General features: G+C 38.2%; 1 protein-coding gene across 1 annotated transcript in view; it reads right to left on the minus strand.

Moving 5' to 3' along the window:
• Positions 1 to 1,715: 1,715 nt before the first annotated feature.
• ZNF407 (zinc finger protein 407) overlaps positions 1,716 to 19,593 on the minus strand; it is a 414,057-nt gene continuing 396,179 nt past the window's right edge. Inside the window, exon 9 of the mRNA XM_075213220.1 lies at positions 1,716 to 3,702. Coding sequence (XP_075069321.1) covers positions 2,366 to 3,702 — 1,337 coding nt within the window. The 3' untranslated portion in view covers positions 1,716 to 2,365. The remainder of the gene's footprint in view (positions 3,703 to 19,593) is intronic.

Consider the following 19,593-nt stretch of genomic DNA (forward strand, 5'->3'; position numbering starts at 1 on the left):
ATTGTGTCATTAAGGTATGTCGGAGCTGAAGGTAAGTATAGAATAGGCAATTTGGTAGAGGGAATTCCAATTGTAACTGAGCCAATGATTTGATACTGCCACTATGGTATATCTGTCCAAGAGAGGTTATCCCCGCGATTCGTCAGTGAGGGAATTGTTTTAGTTTATGTATTTTAAGACGATTAATATATATATATATATATATATATATATATATATATATATATATAATTACATTTAGCAAATGTACTTTAAAATATATAAAAAATACAACAATATTTAAATGTTTGAATTAGTTTTTATTTTGAAAAACACAATGGAGACAGACCGAGAAAAAGAAACATTCCATAATGACATGTTATAATGCTTAAAATTACCCAAAGCATTATACAAGTGTAATAACAGCAATATGAAGCACAAAAGTTGCATATCACGCTAAAAGCAGGTTGTATAACCAACAATTAACTGCAATAACAAGAAAAAATACACTTCTGCAAGATAATGAATTGAATCTGCTCATCTGTGCAATGTGGTTGCTTCAAATAAGAATATGTACTAAAAAATAAAATGCATAGAACAGATATGTTAACAATAGTGGAATCTGTAGTAGCAGTCATTTTTTGGTGATTGTAAATCTGGATTTTAATTGGTGTAAACCAACTCGGGTATTACTCACAATTTACCTCCTGACTGATCTAACTCCTGACAAGTTTTCAATATGGATTACCCCTTTTCTCTATTACAACTTTACTGCAATAAAAAAAAATGTTCAGCACACTACTTAAAGTAGCTATAAATTTCTATTATCCTTTTCATCTTACCATGACTTACAAAGAAACAAGTATAAAAGTGGTATTACACCACCATTTATAAACATTACATTTATTTTTTTTTACCTTTCCTAATGCCTGTTATATTTTGGTAGCACAGAGAGGTAACGAAAGTGCCAGTCAGCTCAAGTTTTCTCAGAAATGCAAATTAGATGTGATATTTCTATATGTAATCAATGGGTGTTCGGAAGGTGTAAGCAGCATCTACTGGTAAATAATTTAGAGACCATACTAAAAAAAATATTTGGAGATGCCATGAAAAAACTCCAGTGGAATGTGACATGTCACTTTCACATTATTTCCCCCAACACATTTAAGGTTTGTTTATTTTAAATAAATGACTGTTTCACATGCTAGTACAACCACCAGAACAACGCTGGAGTTGTGACAGATAAATCTACATGGCTATCAATACTGCAAATATAAAGTAATGTCCAGCATCAATAGTCAAATGCACTGTGCAAATCTCAAGTGATAAAGAATCTAACAGCAGTATTGTATCCTTTGCTGTCAGGTAGGTGCATGGAAGCCAGGGCCGTCTTTCCCATTGGGCACAATGGGCAGGTGCCCGGGGGCCCTGCAGCCCAGGGGGGCCCGTCGGAGGCAAAAAAAAAAAAAACCTGGAAAAAAAAAGACAATACTTACCTTGCAGTCAGCTGGCGATCCGGCTCCCTCCATGGTCTCCTCCTCCGTACGGCGCTCGCAGTGCATGTCGGGCATGACATCATCACGCCCGCCTGACATCCACTGCGGAGCGCGACGGAGGAGGAGACCATTGAGGGAGCCGGATCGCCAGCTGACCGCAAGGTAAGAATTGTCTTTTTTTTCCCAGGTTGTTTTTTTTTTGCTGCCTCCAAAGGGCCCCCCTGCAGGGCCCATATATATATAATCATTTTTTTTTTTTGTATATATAGGGGCCCCGGTGCACTGCTGTGCCCGGGGGCCCAAGATGTTCTTAAGAGGGCCCTGATGGAAGCATGTTAGTTTACCTAATGAGTTATTCCCTCAAAACACTGCGAAATTCATGGCCAGTTTTTGGAACAATTACCAGTGGACTGCAGGGAGATTTCCACATTTTGGTGACCTTGTACTTGTCTACAGCACCAATAAGCAAATAAACAGATGATTTTAGAAGAAGCTCCGAAGCTTTATATAGAAATTAACACGAATGTATTGCTCAAAAGTACAGAAACAAACCTCCAGACCCCCAAAGTGGTATTAAAACATGACAGCTTTCACAATTTTTAAATGATAATGTAGGAATAATGTTGGATAGTAAAGTAGGAGTAGCCCCTAGCAGTCATAGAACACTGCTTAACAATGTAATTACTCAGCCATTATTCGTTTACCTATCAGCTAGTGATTCTGCTTTCTGTGAAGAGTTCATAGCACTTTTCTCTTTTTCATTTACAATTTATTTTTTACGGTTTTGTTGTAATGGATGGGTTAAAAGCACTTTTTCACATAAAAGAGAAAATATAATATTTTACAAAATCACTATATGAGTCTCATTAGCACTCTTTTATTGGTCTTATTTACTTGTCCTCATTCTCTGTTTTAGGCTTGTCAGCCATGTCTTCAGAACTGCACTCTGTGTAGACCACCACGTTGTTTACTTCAGGTGAGGAGTCATCAACATGCTCCTGTGCATCCATTATGGTTTCAGCATGCAGAATATCTGCAGATTCATCTGTTTCTATTACTGTATGTGAATAAATATTGGATTCTTTCTCTCCTTGTAGTTCAGTCACAATATAATGTGTTGTGCCTTCCTCAAAATTGTCATTGGCATTCTGAACCATGGCCCTGGCTAACTCTTCAGTGACTATGATCTGTGAAATTTCCCCATCATCACACTCGACTAAGCTCATTTGTTGTTCAGGTAGACTCAGTGAACGACTTTCTGTGTTGTGCATTATGATACGAGGACCTTCTCTAGAGACCATGTGCACAGTACCTTCATCGTTTAGAATGACTTGAGTGACCCCTTCTTTAATCAGCTGATCAGCAGCAGCTGAATCACAAACGGCAAATTGCAGGACCCCCTGGACCATGTTTTTGAAAGCAGAGTCCTGGGAAGTGACAAAACCTGAAGAATGCATGACCTGTCTAACAACTCCCATGTGTTCAATTCTTTGCTGATCTTCATGGACCTCATGAAACATCTGTATTTCTTCTGCATTGGACTCAACACATTCCTCATCACTTGTTATCCTCACCAATGACTCTTCCATTGCTGGGTTTTCTCGATTGTGTTGTCTTTCTGCACCTCTTACATTTCCCAGTTCTGTTACAGCACAAAGCAGGGCATCTAAAGCAGAAGAGGAATCAGATGTGTGCACATTCTGTGATGTATCTAAAATACGCTGTGCCATCACTTGCTGTACTACATTGCCACTGGAATCAGTTACAGTCTCTATGGCGACTGATTCTCCGACATCTGTTTCTTCCATTGAGCCTTCAACTACCACAACTTGTGTTGTTCCTTCTGGTAACTGGTCACCGAGAATTTCTCCAGATATGATGCTGCCCATGTGACCAGTTTGATCAGTAGCTATAACTTGACCATCTTCAGTGATGTGCACCACTCTTGCTACTTGACCAGCCATGGCCAAGGTCTGGAGGGTGGCTGCTGCAGTCTCCTCCACTGAAGTATCAATAGTAAAATTCCCATCATATTCATCAGAGAACCCCTGAATGATAATGACCTGCTGAACATGTTCAGTTGATTGGGGTTGTTTTCTGGTGCTTCGGATATTTTCTTTAACAGTCGGCGGCTCTGAAGTTGTAGATGCAGTGAATGGGCTATCAGTTTCCACAAAGTTTGCACCTTGTCCTTTCAGCCGACATTCAAAAGATTTTGAAACAATACCTAGAAAAAAAAAAATGAATACATTATTGATGAGTATTAAAATACATTTATTAAGCACAAAATACATTCTTAAAGAAAACCAAAAACATAAAAAAAAAATCAAAACGAATAGCTATATGTTACACGTATGCTGTATCACCTGATTTTTAAACATTGGGATTTGTAATTCCTTTATAAATAGTTTTTGAATAAAATCATTTGCTGTCATTTTTATAAAGCAGAGAGTGCAGAAAATATTCATTTGTATGGAAAAGCTTCCTTTATAAAGGGGCAGGTAGGTATCATTTGCAATAGCCCAAAAAATAGGGCATGTCCTTCACGAAGCCAGAACTGGTATAGAACAAGTACAGGATTCTATACAGGCAATGCAGTCTGACAACTTTTAGGCAAAAGATGTAGCACTAGTATGTGGCCCAGGCTTTTTAACACAGTGCGCCAGGATAGAAAACAGGCATGGTTTATACAGCCAATGAAATATATGAAAAAAGCTTATTTCAAAGAGTTAAAATTACACAACACAGCCACATCTGACCTTGTATTCAATAAAGTGTTTATTCTACTGACCATATACAATACAGAGAGCATTCTAGTGTCAAATTCACAATTCAGAGATAATTAATAGCCTTTATACAATGAACAGAGTATTCTAATGACCACAATTGGTAGAGCAAGGTAGTGACTAATATACAAAACAGAGAACAGTCCAATGACAAATATTCAAAACAGAGACCATTCTAGTGACTGATATACAATACAGAGAGCACTCTAGTGCACACTATACAAAACATAGAGCATGCCAGAGATCATTCTACAATGTTGACCTTATTCCAGAGGTCACTAAACAAATGCAGACCACCAAATCACTTGTGGTTACACAATGCAGTCCCCAAAATATCGGGTGTCTTAATTATGTAGATCTCCCTAATTCTCGGCTGACTTTACTTTGCAGATCTCTCAAATCTCAATAATACAACAATACAACCCTCAACCCAAAACTCTGGTGTCGAGACAATACAGAAAACATATCTTTCGAGGATATCTCGTAGCGTGTTGGAGAGGAAGTTTGCCTGTGACTGGTGTATGGCCAGTTCTAGCCACCAGATTGCAGAGAGCAGCCTACTGGGCATGAAGCATACCTAACAATTTCCATAGGATAGGCCAGATTTTAGGGCTCTGTCCCACCTGGGGACATGTTTGTACTGCAGGTCGGAATGTTGGAAGTATCTTCCAGACACAGCGGTGAATGTGTGCAACACACCAGGTGCTGCAGTTGTTGGACAGAATGAAGATTTCTAAGGGGCAGTCTATTGCTTTACAGCGCTAAACAGCCCTCTGGGGGCATGGCCACCCCCCTCTGTGAAATGGTCACGGCCCCTGTCACGATGCCAGTAATTGAAAAGTTGGGAGGTATGTATGAAGTAAGCTGTCATAGCATAGTAGATGGCCCAGTTCAATACATAGTTTACTGGCTCTGAATGACAAGGAAAGACTAGCCCTGGGCCAGACAAAAGCCTCCAATGTCAACCCACCAGTAAAGTTTGCTGTTTTTTTTGTTGCTGTTTTAAATGTAAGGGTTTTTTTCCATCCAGTAGTCTTCTCTGCACCAATAACTGAGAATACTATCCTAATCTGTCAGCAAATACATCTAAGTCACAACAAAATCCTACCATAAACACATGTACCTGTCTGACATCTTCTGCTTTACATGCAACATAATAGTTGTAGGCAACAAATATTTCTATTACATTAAATCATATCATATTAATAATCAGAATGAAAAGTTAACCAGATACTTGAGCTATTCCTTAATTATCATACAGAAATAAGACACTTTCAATGACTGCCAAACAGAATATTACGGTAGATTTTCAATTAGATCATTCTTATTTCAAAATTGTCAGGAATAGCTAATGCAAAACTTCATTTATAGAAGACTTGTATTTTCGAATTTACAACTATATTATACAGGATTTATATTGAATATGAAATGTTACCTACCCTGCGAAACCATACATATCTGCAGTATAGCATACTGCAATTATTATTACTTGCAACAGTACAGGAATGAAAACAGATGTTATAACCAATTTTTTCATTTCTATCTTTCTGGCCAACGGGGCTCTGTGAGTGGCTGTCATGGGAAACGGTAGAGGAAAATGAACAATTTCAAAGCATTAAACAGTTCCTAGGTAATATTATACAATGAGTCTGGCACAATGCTGTTGAATTAATTTTTGGCAGGGCTTGTGCTGTGGTGGCACACACTGTGGTATCAGTATTTTCCACTGGCAATTTCTGTCTCGTTCTGGAGTAGGTGAGATTGGAAAAATAAAGCTAGGATGAAAAAAAGTAATAAGCCAAAAGGTCTGACAGTAGACACCGGGAAGAGAGTGGTTTCTTAACAGGTATTATTTTTATGTTGCTTAATCATATATTTGGTATTTTAACACTCTATTTATATATATTGATACAGAATTTATTTCCGTTCTATGCTCTTTAGGTCAGCCTCATAGCTTTGAAACATGGACGTCATTAAGAGCTGTTTAGTACACGTGGATGAGAAAGTATTCGTTATAACGACAAGTAGAGGTGAGCAAAGTTATAGCAAAATCTTAAATAGAATTTTATGACAGAGGTGCAAAATTCCGGTCAAGCAATTTCCATGTTCGTCTTTTGATCCGCCATTTTGCGGGATGACGTTTCACATTGCATTTGTATTATTTGAATTTCACCAAATTTATAGTCTGAACAGAGCTGTAACTTGAAGACTAGAGTGGAGAAATTCTGCTGTAAACCTCAGGAATAAAATCAATCTATCCAAGTGAATGGAGCCTTAAGGGAGTAGAAGGTGTACAATGAACAATTTGGTTTTCTTTTTAAGACATTGCACGCATTCTACTCATTCTAATGTTATTAGAGGTGTTCCTCCTTAATGGCTTCCTGAATGCTAAAGGCTCTCATTTGCACCCTCTGGTTCCAGTGCAGACTGGTAACTGAAAAAAAGTAAAACATAAAAAAAAAAAAAACCAAAATATTAATAAAATAATACATACAAAAATGTGCTTTATGATAGCATCAGAACTTGTGTAAAGCACACATACAGCTGGTATGCAAATTTTTGGGATCCCTGGTCAAATTGTATTATTCACTGAGTTAAATTAGGTTTTAAACTTTTGAACAAGCCATAAATAACTTAAAAAAAATCAATCTGGTAAATTCTGTAAATAAACTGTTGTGTGTTAATATGTACAGGAATAGGTCACAATTAAACTTGTACTTGCAAAGGCTGTGTTAACTTAATTTTACTTAAAGATTCAGTGAAACATACAATCTGCATACAACCAACCATATTTGGTTTCACAGCAACTATGGGGAACATTTGAAATTTGGTCTGGTCATCAAGTTGTTATTTACGTGTTTGCCACTCTTTATGATTAAATCTCAGAGTGGCAGAATTTAGATTGAATATAAGACTGTGGCTGGATCACTTATAAATAACTTATTGTATACATTTATTTAAATTAATAGCGTAGTGCACCAATTTAAGTAATTGCAAATGTACTGATTTTTTTTTATATTGTGTTGTATATCGGTATAGGAAATGTATTTATTTCTGAGACAGCCCCAGGGGAGGAAATTAGATTTGTCTAACTTTTCTAAAGGAAGCCTTATGCTAATTAATTATTTTCTGGTGAAGTGACCAACATGTCTTTTTAGCACAACAGGGAGTTGTTACTTGTTATCCTGCCTTGTTAAAGTGAAAGGAAACATCTGAACAATGTGATTTAGGTCATCACAGATTAGTGTAAATTATGTTAAGTATAAATTGCATTTAAAATTCAAGTTTGAAAAACATCTCACATCCTGATGTTAATCTTTGAATAAAAGGACATTTTGGGCCTGGTCGGAAAAGGCGGCTGTTGTAACCCCTCCCAGGCTGTGTCCAAAACTGCATAAAAACAAGCATGTAGTATCATAATACCATCTGAACTTCTGGATATCACTAGTACCTCAAACTAGTATAAGTGTCCTTTTCAGGACTTCCTGAGCTAATATCACTGCTTAAGGAACCCGCTTTGATGCCTACTTTCCTGCTGTAAATCCTGTGACCACACATTAGACCAACCTAATCCGTTATCTGGCTGTTCTGAGGTTGGGATCCAGCATTCCAGTACCAACGGGTCTACCAGCTACCCTGCAGCTCTGGCCAGTTGGATAGGCTAGGGGGAACCATCCACAGCAACACTGATCTGAAGGCAAAACATCAGGGTACCATCCCAAGTGTACCAGCAAGAGGGTACACTAGCAGCAAGTGTTACCCAGAAGGACACAGTTCTAGGTGCTGCTAAAGAGCCTAGGTGGTGGCAGCAGCAAAAGTCCCTCCTACTGTGGTTAGAGGGCGAATTTGGGAGAAGAAAAGGGAATGGTGGCAAGGCAAGCCTAGCCAGTCCCCACCAACACAAAGGACAGGGGGCATAGGAGGTCCACCCTGTCACAACGACCAATTTCTTTGACAATTCACCAATAGCGTCAGCTCATTCTCTGTATGTAATTGCGTGGATGTAGCATACACTATAAACGTAATGACAAAAAGAAAAAAAAAAAAAAGAAAGCATCTACATCTGCTACTCAGGTACAGAAACGTCATGATATTAGCAACAACATGAAGCAAGTTCCATCCAGTAACTAACTGGAAAGAGAAGCACACATTTTATTATCCTGATGCTATCATACATGCATAAACTGCTTGCATATTTAATTAGAAAAAGGACATCAGTCGCTTTGCTTAGTTTTTGGCCAAATCCACACCTTCCAACATTTGGGAATCTGGTAATGGGACAGGGGAGCATGCCCACACCCCAGTGCCATGCCTAGTGCCTTTAAAGTGCTAGGCTTCCCAGTACACTACTCCCCTCTATACACCTTCCCCCGTTCCCCAGTAATAATGAGAGCCATACTGCCAAGTTGAAGTATAAATTTTGAGTAAGGCATTTGAAAATGTCCTATTTGGCACAATACAGCATATTATAGAGGTTGGTAACCCCTGATAGGAATTACATCTTTACCGGATTGCAGCCACTCTCCGATAGTAGGAAAAAGGAGAAACAAGTCAGTTTTACTCGATTCAACAGCTACAATTTATTGAGACTAGCTGACAGCTCTCTCTCTTCTCTGGCTGTCTGTGTTGGCAGAGGACCAGATGAAGGGTTACATGGGGCAGGTAATCCCTCAAACACCACTTTAATGGAAGCAATAGGCAATATTGACATCAACAACCTTCCTATTCCAATACAATTCGTAATATAATCTGGGAATTTGCAAAACAACTGTCTCCCCAAGAGATCTTCAGAAATGCATTTGTAACCCATTCTTCTATCCCCCCTCCCCCATACGTTCTGAGTAAGAGAGCCCAAATAAAAGTAATCCCAGCAGTGCTTTACCCCTGCTGGACTTGCTCTACAAGGATCCTGAAAATATCATTCACGTCTTTAATAATTGCTATTTATCCAGCAATGACAGGATACTTTTCACAGTGTGAAGCTGCTGAAATCTTTGACATTTAAAACCAAATGTTTATTAAAAACGAAAATATTTTTAATGTCTGATATCTCATAAGTTTTACATTCAAATGACAGTAGGTAAATACCGGGAAAATATTTTTTTTAGTTGCTACATTTGGTAAAACAAGTGAATGAAAAATGCTTATTGATTTAAGAATTGCCTGTCTCGTATTATAAACTTGTTTAGACACAGTCACAGACGATACTGTAAAAAGACGAACATCCCCATGTTTCCTCCTACACAGTCTCGCTTCTCCCTAGTGTGAAGGTTAATCATTCCGTGCTCCCACTTTCAGTGATGATACTTTGCTTTAAACATGTGGGGATTTATTTCAACCAATATTGTAAAATGAGATCATAACGGTAAGCTCTTTAAATTAATTTAAATATATGGTAAGATTCTTTAAATGTAGTAGCCAAAGCACCTATTTTCAATGCAGTTTGATCATTTACAAGAAATTGTAGTAAAATAAATCAGACACGGTATTGTTTAAAGGTAATGTTGTGTCATTTTGAATATGGAAACCAATAAAAATCAAAGGTATAAAAAACAAAAGAAAAAAAAAAAAAGAATGGGGTTATATCATGTTAGACTCAGTAGCTCCAGTGTGATGTACACTATATCTCCTGGGTGTAGAGTTACCTACGGCATATCTAGCAGCTCTAATAATTATCCCATTCTGAGCAGCTTACTTAATCTATTTGAATCTGAAGATGAGTTAAGCCACTGCCAGGCCATTAAAGTAAACTACATGGGTAAATACTGCTGTCACCGAGGGGTGTGATGAAGCTTAACTACTCCAGCATCTTAACCTCGGCTTCGTACAGCCCAAGCTATTCCATCACAGTTCATAAATGTGATTGCAGGTCCATCTTTTGATTCAGCAATTTAATAACTCCAAGTGCTGTCAGTATTGCTTTGATAAATTACCTCTATAAAATATAACAGCCTCAATCAGATTGTAAAGGATTTGCCCACTGAAGAATCTTCCATTTCAACTGTAATAAATTAATACTGAATAGTGAAGAGGTTCCAAGAGTCATTTAAAAGAAACTAAGACCATAGTACAAATGTACATCATAGCTGGAATGTCATTAGAAAACCTGTAATGGAATAATCTGAAGGCAACTCAGAAAGTGGAATTTGTACAATTGTATAAAACTAATCTAATTGATCTAAAAGAATCCCAAAATAACAATATACAAAAAACAATGTTTTGCTCAATCTGACTGTGGCAGTGACATTTTCATGAAACAGCAATTACTGAGATCTTATTCAGAGATCACTCCTAGATCTCTAAACAGTACATAATATGTAAGTGCTATACAAAGGATAACAATAAGAATAGTAATAGTTCTGGTGCATGCACACAAACATGTATGCCCTGGTACAGGAGTAGTATTGTCATCCAACACGGTGGCACACATGGGTCTAATATTCAGGATAACACTATAGTATGGAATGCACCATACTTACCATGCCTACTCCTGTCAAGATGTGTCAGGGACTTGTTTGTGGTCATTGCTCGAATTAAACCTGTGCCATCTGTATGTCCCTTATCTTATTACACTCACTTTTCCTGTATTATGTCAAATTGTGCATGAAGTGTGATGATCATTTTAGCACTAGAACTAGTGTAAAACAAGTATTACATAAATTATGAGATTCATTTTAAAGGATGAATTCTCACACCAGAATTAAAGTACTCCTATTGCTGGAGTTTGCCTCAACCATGGTATTGAATTAAAAACTTTAAAAAATAAATCTTTATCTTTCATAGCAATATAGTAAATCACCATAAACTGTCGAGGTAATAAGGCTCCTTTCTATGCCAGAAAATAGGGCCATAGAATCTTGAACGTATCTACTTTAACCTCTTCCTATTCACCATATAGCCCATGAGTGTACAGGGCATAGACCTACGCTCTGTTGCAGTGTGTCTTCATTGCGGAAGTAGTACATCTGCATTGGCGTTGCTATAGAAAAGTGGCAAAATAACATCCAGAGAAGGTTAGAAATGGGCACACAAGCTAGGCCTACCCTTCTAACCAAACAATAATAGTGATCAAATGCTGACTGAAAAGCAGTTGACATACATAATGCGTTATCGTGGAAACAAAGACTTCTACAATCACTGGCAAAGGAAACTACTGGGAGCAGACTCTGCTAAGCTCCTAACTTGTCATTCCCCAGGACACTGAATGTACCTATCGCATTTTAAGTCAATGTTATAACAGTACTACACCTACGTTTTTGATATTCCAGAATAAAAGTTGTTTTCACCTTACTCTGAAGATTTAAGGATCTATTATTCAAATGCAGAAAAGGCCTTTCCTGAGATGGCGATGGCAAAAAGGTGAGGCTTTCCTTGTTAAATAGAGCCCTGGTGAAAGCTTTCACCGGTGATAGCTAACACCGGCCTTGGGGCTCTCATATAGAAAGAGAAAAGCCCTATACCTGGCGAAAACTCCAGCCTTTTCTCCCTATCATAGGTAAATATATGTTGGATGTCAAGTAAACAAAGAAAAAGCATTTTTGTATGGTATAATTTACATACGCTCCAGGTGAACATACCGCAACACTTATATCCCTATTTTTCTCTTCCTATAGCACAGAGTGCACTAATTTTGTTTTTCTTTCAAAATTTTCCATCATGGATTTCTTTTGATTGAAAAACTTTATTCTCACCATAAATAGGGGGAGTGACCACATATTCAATTTTATATTATTTATTTATTTTTTACACAGGACGTTACACACTATGGCCTGACTCATCTTTGGACATAAGTCCTTTTGTGTGCCATATCTTGCACGAAATAGCTCTGCCCATGGTCAGAAACTGACTTTACCCTACTGAACACAATTGCATGCAATTCATGTCTGAACGCAAATGACACTTACTACTGCCTACATCTTCAAGGGCGGAAAGGGGATGGGAAGGGGCAGATGAACGTGTATGCGACCGGTTCAAGTTCTGGACATCTTGCACGTACTTGGGTGTAAGTGCTGATTGCGATGACTACATGCATGCATGCCAATAGATAGCACAAAACACTCATATGCAAGGAAGAGAAACTATAAAAACAGATTGTATGTACAGTACGCATTAAGAACATCCTGATTTCATTTCAGAAAAATGGGGGAAAAAATTTTATTTCTAGACACATTTTTATTAATGATTATAGTAGTACGAGTTGTTACTTTCTTTTATTTATTTATTTTTTTACATGCGTTCTGACAGGAGTTATGTTGCACTTATGCATGCGTGTATCCTGCAGTGTAACTGTCTGTCTACATACGGCAAGTAACGTATAGCCAGAGTGTACTTACATCCAGACTCAAATAGGAACGTATCTTGAGAGCCGCTTGTATTTGAATACGGGCGTACAAGTTGCGTGTACTTTTTTTAAACGCAAGTTGAAGATGAATCAGGCCCTATATGTATTTTTCTGCTCTCTCTCTTCCAATTGCGCCAAGGAAGTCTTCTAAATAATTGTTGTAGGAGTTAAATGAGGTTTATGTATATATTTACAGATAAAAATCATTATCATTTTAGTTCCATCTTTAATACCTGTGTGAATACAGAAGGTACTGGACTGAACTGAGCAAAAGCAAAAAGCTTGAGCAGTACATTAAAATATCTTCCACAAATCTATTAAAACATAATTAATTTTTCTGCTATAGTTTGTCATGTTACATCCCGGTATTACGGCTGCTAAATAAGCACAGAACATATTAGAGATGTGCGGAAAAAAATCCAATCCTAGAGTTGTGTACAAGAAAACAAGGACTTGACACAATGACGGGATGGCACAACCTCACTCAACAAAGACAGTTTTATGGTAATTGCCCTGCAATGCAACTAAAGTTCTGTGTTTCTCTTGAGCTCTAAGTGATTGTGAAGCGACAGTTTTAATTCAGACCAACTACTAAAGAGGTGTTTCATTTCGAGGGATGCAGTGAACAGAGAGCTGGTTCCCTTCCAAGAAATCTGTCTCTTTTGCAGAACTGTTATTTATCAACTATAGTCTTTAGTGAATATTTTAACCCCCCTCCCCCTCACCTACAAATGTCATGATTTTTAAACATGAAGTTCAAATTTGCATTTTATTCCATCTCTTCCTAAATATGGCTCCAGCATATTGTGCCAGGTTGAATGGAATTAAACTGCAATTTAATATCCCCCCTTTTCTCTTTAAAACCCTCCTTCATTTTTTGGTTTATGAAGAAGGGGGAGAGGAGCGTGTACCTGGCAACGCTGTGTGTTGTTCTTTATTCACTGTCATTATTTTTCTTCCCCTAAGACAGAATTCAGGGAATAAATACTTTATGCTTTTGTTAAGCGCACATTTAATTAAAATGTACAGAATTTGTGCAGTAAATGCGAATGAAACAAATAAAACAAGGGCCCCCCTCTCTCGAAGGCATACGTTGTGAATGAAAAATGTCATTACATGCTAAAAAATTTTGCAGTAAACAGGGTCTACAGAGAGAAGTTTCCCTTGTAATGACATCCATAAAATACACAAATGGCACTTTTAGTACCATCCTGAATATGGCATTTTCTGTGCTCTACACACAATCTAAATGGTTTGATCATAGAGCATAATACTCCATTGGGTTTATAGAACAATCAATGTTCCATAAAATGATGTATTTATCCAATAGTAGGCTCAGCAGCTAGTGGTGTATGACATTGTAGGGCATTGGTGTTGTACAGTTCTGCAGCACACATGCTGGTTGTAAAACTTACCTAACACTACTTCACCAACTTCATCTCATCTGTGTCAAGCAATTTGTTGAAGCCTCAGCTTAGTTTAAAAAAAAATAAAGAGAGAGACTTGTAATAAAAATTCATGGAATTTTCAGGAGAAGAAACTGGTGACAGAAGAAAGGTCACATTGTGTCTGCACTAAAGGGGTCAAGAGTCACTCGCTGTCCTAAAACAGAAAGTAGATTTCATGCATCACATAGCAGATAAATATGACATTAAAGGGGCTTGATTTTAAAAGAAAAGCTTAATCTCTGAGGAAAGTCTACTACTCCGTTAACCTTCCCGTCTCTAATCTGACTGGGAATGAGTGTTCTGGACAAGAGTTTTAAGAATCATAAATTAAAGAGCTCTTTATTTCTGCTCTATAAGAAGGCGATGCAACATTATGTCCTTAAAATATAGAAAGCACATTTCTAGCATAGTAAAAAGATATATATTGTCATACATATAAAACAAATCCTGCTTTGTCAGTTATCTGGTTGTAGAATATTCTGCGCACATGTTTTCCATGATACACAGCAATAAAATATACACAGAAAATCAGTTTTGTTGAATGGTATATTCTGTACACCTTATATCCCCTGTTAAGGTAGGAATAGAACTCAATATTCTGAATTATTGATCAAAAGAAGTTAACACTGGAAGGGGTGATATGGGGTTGATTTTCAGTGTCAGCACGGCTAGCCCTTTCTGCAGCATAGTTCTGCAGGAAGCAATCTCATTTCATTTCAGGAACTTATAATCAAAACAATTTTTCTAGCCAAAATAAATATAAAAATAAAACCGCAAAGCTATGCAACTTTTAATGCAAAATTGTGCCATATCACTTCTTCAAATGTGACAGGTCCTCTTTCAAGTTCTGTAGGGTAGACGGGTCACTGTGTAATCCTCTATAAACCGTGCTGGGATACATAAATAATGGCTGACAGCACAACCTTTTCTTTTTGATTATTTCATATTTCTAACAGTGTGATCCACCTACGAAAACTGTCATTCTGAACCAACTAGTTTAATTATTAAAATACAAAAAACTATGCAAATTGTAGACCAAACATTGTCTAAGCCTAAATACAGAGCAGGATTTACATAAATCGCAACCTGTAGCCTGTGGAGCAGAAGTCTGGAATATACATAGACTTGCATTTCTCTCTTGGATATCTAGTTAGATTACTGAATCCCCTGTTGGTTTATACAAACACCTGATGAGTGGTACTAAACTCTTACACTGTTACTGCATCTACAAGATATCTGGTCAGTCAAATAGAAACCTAATGAAGAGGTGGGCAAATATAAATGATGAAAGTGTGCAAATATTACACAGGAAAAATACAATGGAACCAAGAAAAAATAAGCGAATTAGCCAGATGACAAACAAATAAAGTATTTTATAAGTGGATCTATAAACATTTACATAGCACAGTACCCGGAAAACATATTTCTCAAACTAAGCTAAGGGTTTGCATATATCTGTAACTTTATCAGATCAATGACACATAAGTAAATTCATTAACTTTTAAAAAATATTTATGCAAAAATATTTAAATAATAAAAATGACCAAAACATCCTTATATTTTAAGAAGGAATGGGAATTGTCTCCATTCTGTCGGCACTGTCACATGCAAAAATGTTACTCAAATACAGCACAAAAGCACCATTAAAATCAAATTTACAGTAAACAGAACCTGCAGCTGGGGTAAAACACTAACTGTTAGTATTTTAATTATCATCTAAGATTTCAGAGGTCTAACATCTGCTCAGAGCCAAATGACAGCAGATGCCTGTGTACACTTAAAGCAGTATGTGTTTGTTCTATAAATATTAAAATGAAATCATATGCAGTGTGCTCGTCAGGAGCATTGTGCTATTAAGCTGGTCATGTCCGTCAAAGGGGCCGAATTTCTTTCTTGTGGCAAATTTCTACGGGGTCGACCTTTTCAAAAGGATGAAATCCAAAGACAGCATAAATATTTGAGCCTGTAAATTGAAAATGTTTTGAGCTCTCTTGCAGAGGTCACTTGCTGCCAAGATGCTGCTGGTAAATGCTAACAAAAACATCAGCACTGCTACCAGTCCTATCTAACTTCAAGGACAAGACTACAGGGACTATTCACTGTCTCGTTGGTTAAAAATGTTATAATCCTTCTGAAATAAACTCGCCACTCGTTGTCAAAGGACCAGTGCAAGACAATTAGCCTTTCAACATTTAAGGAGACACAAATATGTATATAATGCTCAAGTGGATGAATGAATACAAGTTAATCTCCATAATGTATATATACATACACAAATGTTAGTTTTTCATGGAAACTGTATAATAATTCACCTGCATAACATTACATGTACAGTGCGTGAGTCAGGGCATGGCAGCAGGAGTTGTGCTTGTCCCCCCATATCAGAATGTTGGGGAAACATGTAACAAAAGGAGAACGCATATGTCACAAATGCCCCCCCCCCCCAACACTCCGCTTACCATGTACGTTTTCCTACATTTCTCTCGTCGTCACATACGGTGCGGGGGGGACACTACTCTCACATACTAAATTCATGAAACACCTCCATTATTTATGTTTTGAAAAGCCCCAAAACTGGATTCATATTAAATCCCATATTTGTTAATGAACTACATTGTAGTTACAATGTCGCTCATTGCAGTTAGTTTTGAGACCATACTTAGAGCTTGTCATTGGCGTTGCGGGGTCTCTAGGAGCATTTCTTCTGTGCCATTGTGTTTAAGGTTTTTTAATTCTTTGATTTATAAGCTTGGAAGAAAGAAGAGGACCCCTACCCTGGATTTAGGTGAGCAATAAAGGGGTTCAAGAGGGTATGTATCAGGGATTATTTATTTACACAAAATAATTTGTCAGGTGCAATACAGGTCCCAGTAGACTCTGGATACCAGGGCCTGCAGGTGCCCTGGCAGTTTGCCAGGCTTGCTGAGACCAGTAGCGCACCAACAAAATATAAATTAAAAAGAAAAAACATTTTTCATACAATTATTACCCCACACCACTGCACCAGGAATGTGGGAATATACCTGGGGGTATATTCACTAAACTGCTGGTCTGAAAAAGTGGAGATGTTGCCTATAGCAACCAATCAGATCTAGTTAGTATTTATTTTGTACATTCTACAAAATGACAGCTAGAATCTGATTGGCTGCTATAGGCAACATCTCTACTTTTTCAAATCCACAGTTTAGTAAATATACCTCCTAGTGTTTCACCATGGCTCTGTTTTCTCCTTGGAGGGGCTGCATTTTTTTTTTGCTAGGGCTGATGGACTTCATAAAAGAGGGACCCCACACTGTGGGTTTCCCTGCTATAGTTTCACCACCCCAGCCTGTTATAGCTTAGTGCTGGCAGTGGTTTCTTCTTCATGATGATGACTGGTGTATCAACATGATAATGAGATGCCTTAGAGCAAGATGTAAAATATCCAGCAAGATGCTAAACCTAACAAAAGTATCAAGATGAAATATACCCAAGAATAATGCTCTGTAAAATATATTGTTTAGTAATAATGCCCAGCAAGATGCAATAGGCTAGTGATCGTGTCCAGTAAAATGTAGCATGTCAGGAAGTTATATGCTAGTAATAGTGGACGATATGATACCACATACCAGTAATAATGCCCAGGAAGAGACAATAAGCTAGTCATATTGTCTAAATGGATAAAGCCCACTGTGATGTAATACACCAGCAGAAATTCCCAGTAAAGTGTAAAATGCCTATAATAATGCCCAGTAGGACATAACATTCCATTGATTTTGCCCAGTAGGACTTTCACGGCACATGTTTCAGACCCCTCGGGTCGTCCCCTGTACCTTATTCCCCCTTTTTTGTAATTTCTCTTTATGCCATATTCTTTTTCTACCCAGACATTTTTTCTAAAAATCAAAAAGACAGTCTCAGATCATACACTCTCATGCGGCTGTTTGAATTCATGTTCTTAATTTGTTTTTATTGGATCATAACTTTACCTGTTATATGTGACTATTTGTGTATCAAAGTTTTTCGAATTATGGCATTGTGTTTTTCACCTCACTTTCAATAAAAAAAAATGAAAAAAACATCTGATTCATTTGTTAATGATTATGGAGCCAGGGATTGGCGACGGAAGTAAAATGTATTGTGAGGAGTTTTGGACTGTGGTTTCTGTAATGGTACGAACCATTTTCCAGACTTCTTCCCAAAATGTTTTTAGTTGAGAACAAGCGCACCAGATATGACAAAGAGAGCCTACTTGGGAGTAATGCCTACACAGCATACATGAGGCTACTGTGGAGACGGGAGTGAATTCTGCATGGCACCATGTACCACCTACAGTATTTTTTTATGTGCTCTTAACACAGACACAGACAAAACTCTTTGATAAAGTCTGTCTGATTGTGACCCATTCACTAGGGTCAAGGGTGACCCCCAAGTCCTGCTCTCATTTATGTTCATACAGCTCTTTTTCTAGTAGCTCACCAGAATTTAACTAGTTCTAAAGGAGAGAGAGAAGTCCATTGGCAGCAAGAATGAAGAGGCATAAGGTGGAACTGGATTGGGGGTTGTTTGCAGGTCTTCTAGAATGTTAGAAGTAGGGTATTTGGAGGAATTGATGAAAGTGACTTGGTGAGCTGGAGTATAGAGTCAAACTATGAGTAGGCGGGTATCCCAACATGGTAAGGTAATTTAAAAATCTAATCCTTTGACCAGGGCTGCCATCAGGGGAGTACGGCCAGCACTGCTGTGAGGGGCCCGGACAGACATCTCCGTCTGTCTGGGCCCCCTGGACTGTCTGGGTCTCTCAGTCTGACTGACCATGCTGCCCCTTCTTCTCTGCGATGCTGCAGCTCTGCCTTCCAGGGAGAAGGGAACATTAACTGTGATTCAGGGGAAGAGAGGGGGACATTAACTGTGATTGGGGGGGGAAGAGAGGGGGGACCTTAACTGTGGGGGGAGAGAGGGGACCTTAACTGGGGAGGGGGAGAGGGGGACATTAACTGTGATTGGGAGGGAGAGGGGGACATTAACTGTGATTGGGAGGGAGAGGGGGACATTAACTGTGATTGGGAGGGAGAGGGGGACATTAACTGTGATTGGGGGGTGAGAGTGGAATATTTACTTTGTGGGGAGGGGAACATTTACTGCGATGAGGGAGTAGGGGGAATGTACTGTGATGAGGGATGGGGGGCGCATGTATGGCGAAGAGGGAGGGGGGCACATGTATAGAGAGGGGATGGCCCTGCCAGATTAGTTAGTACTGGGGCCCACAGTTTCTGATGGCAGCCCTGCCTTTGATACATCCAAGTAGAGAAGACTGTTGGGTTTAAGCCTGGTGGGGACAAGAGATTGTTCCATAAGGGGAATACTACAAGGTTGAGACTGATACCATGTTGAGATGGGCAAACTCAATGACACCTGCCAGAGGCTGACATATTATAGAGGGTCAAGTAAAATGTACATAATTCTTGTATGATCTTACTAGACTTGTACAATACATGCCCTGGTTTGTTTTTAATGGAGTTAATTCTGGTTTTTTTTTCGCATTTAGATTTAAGCGGATTAGC

The sequence above is a fragment of the Mixophyes fleayi genome, chromosome 5, assembly GCF_038048845.1.
Source record: "Mixophyes fleayi isolate aMixFle1 chromosome 5, aMixFle1.hap1, whole genome shotgun sequence".
Taxonomy (NCBI): domain Eukaryota; kingdom Metazoa; phylum Chordata; class Amphibia; order Anura; family Limnodynastidae; genus Mixophyes; species Mixophyes fleayi.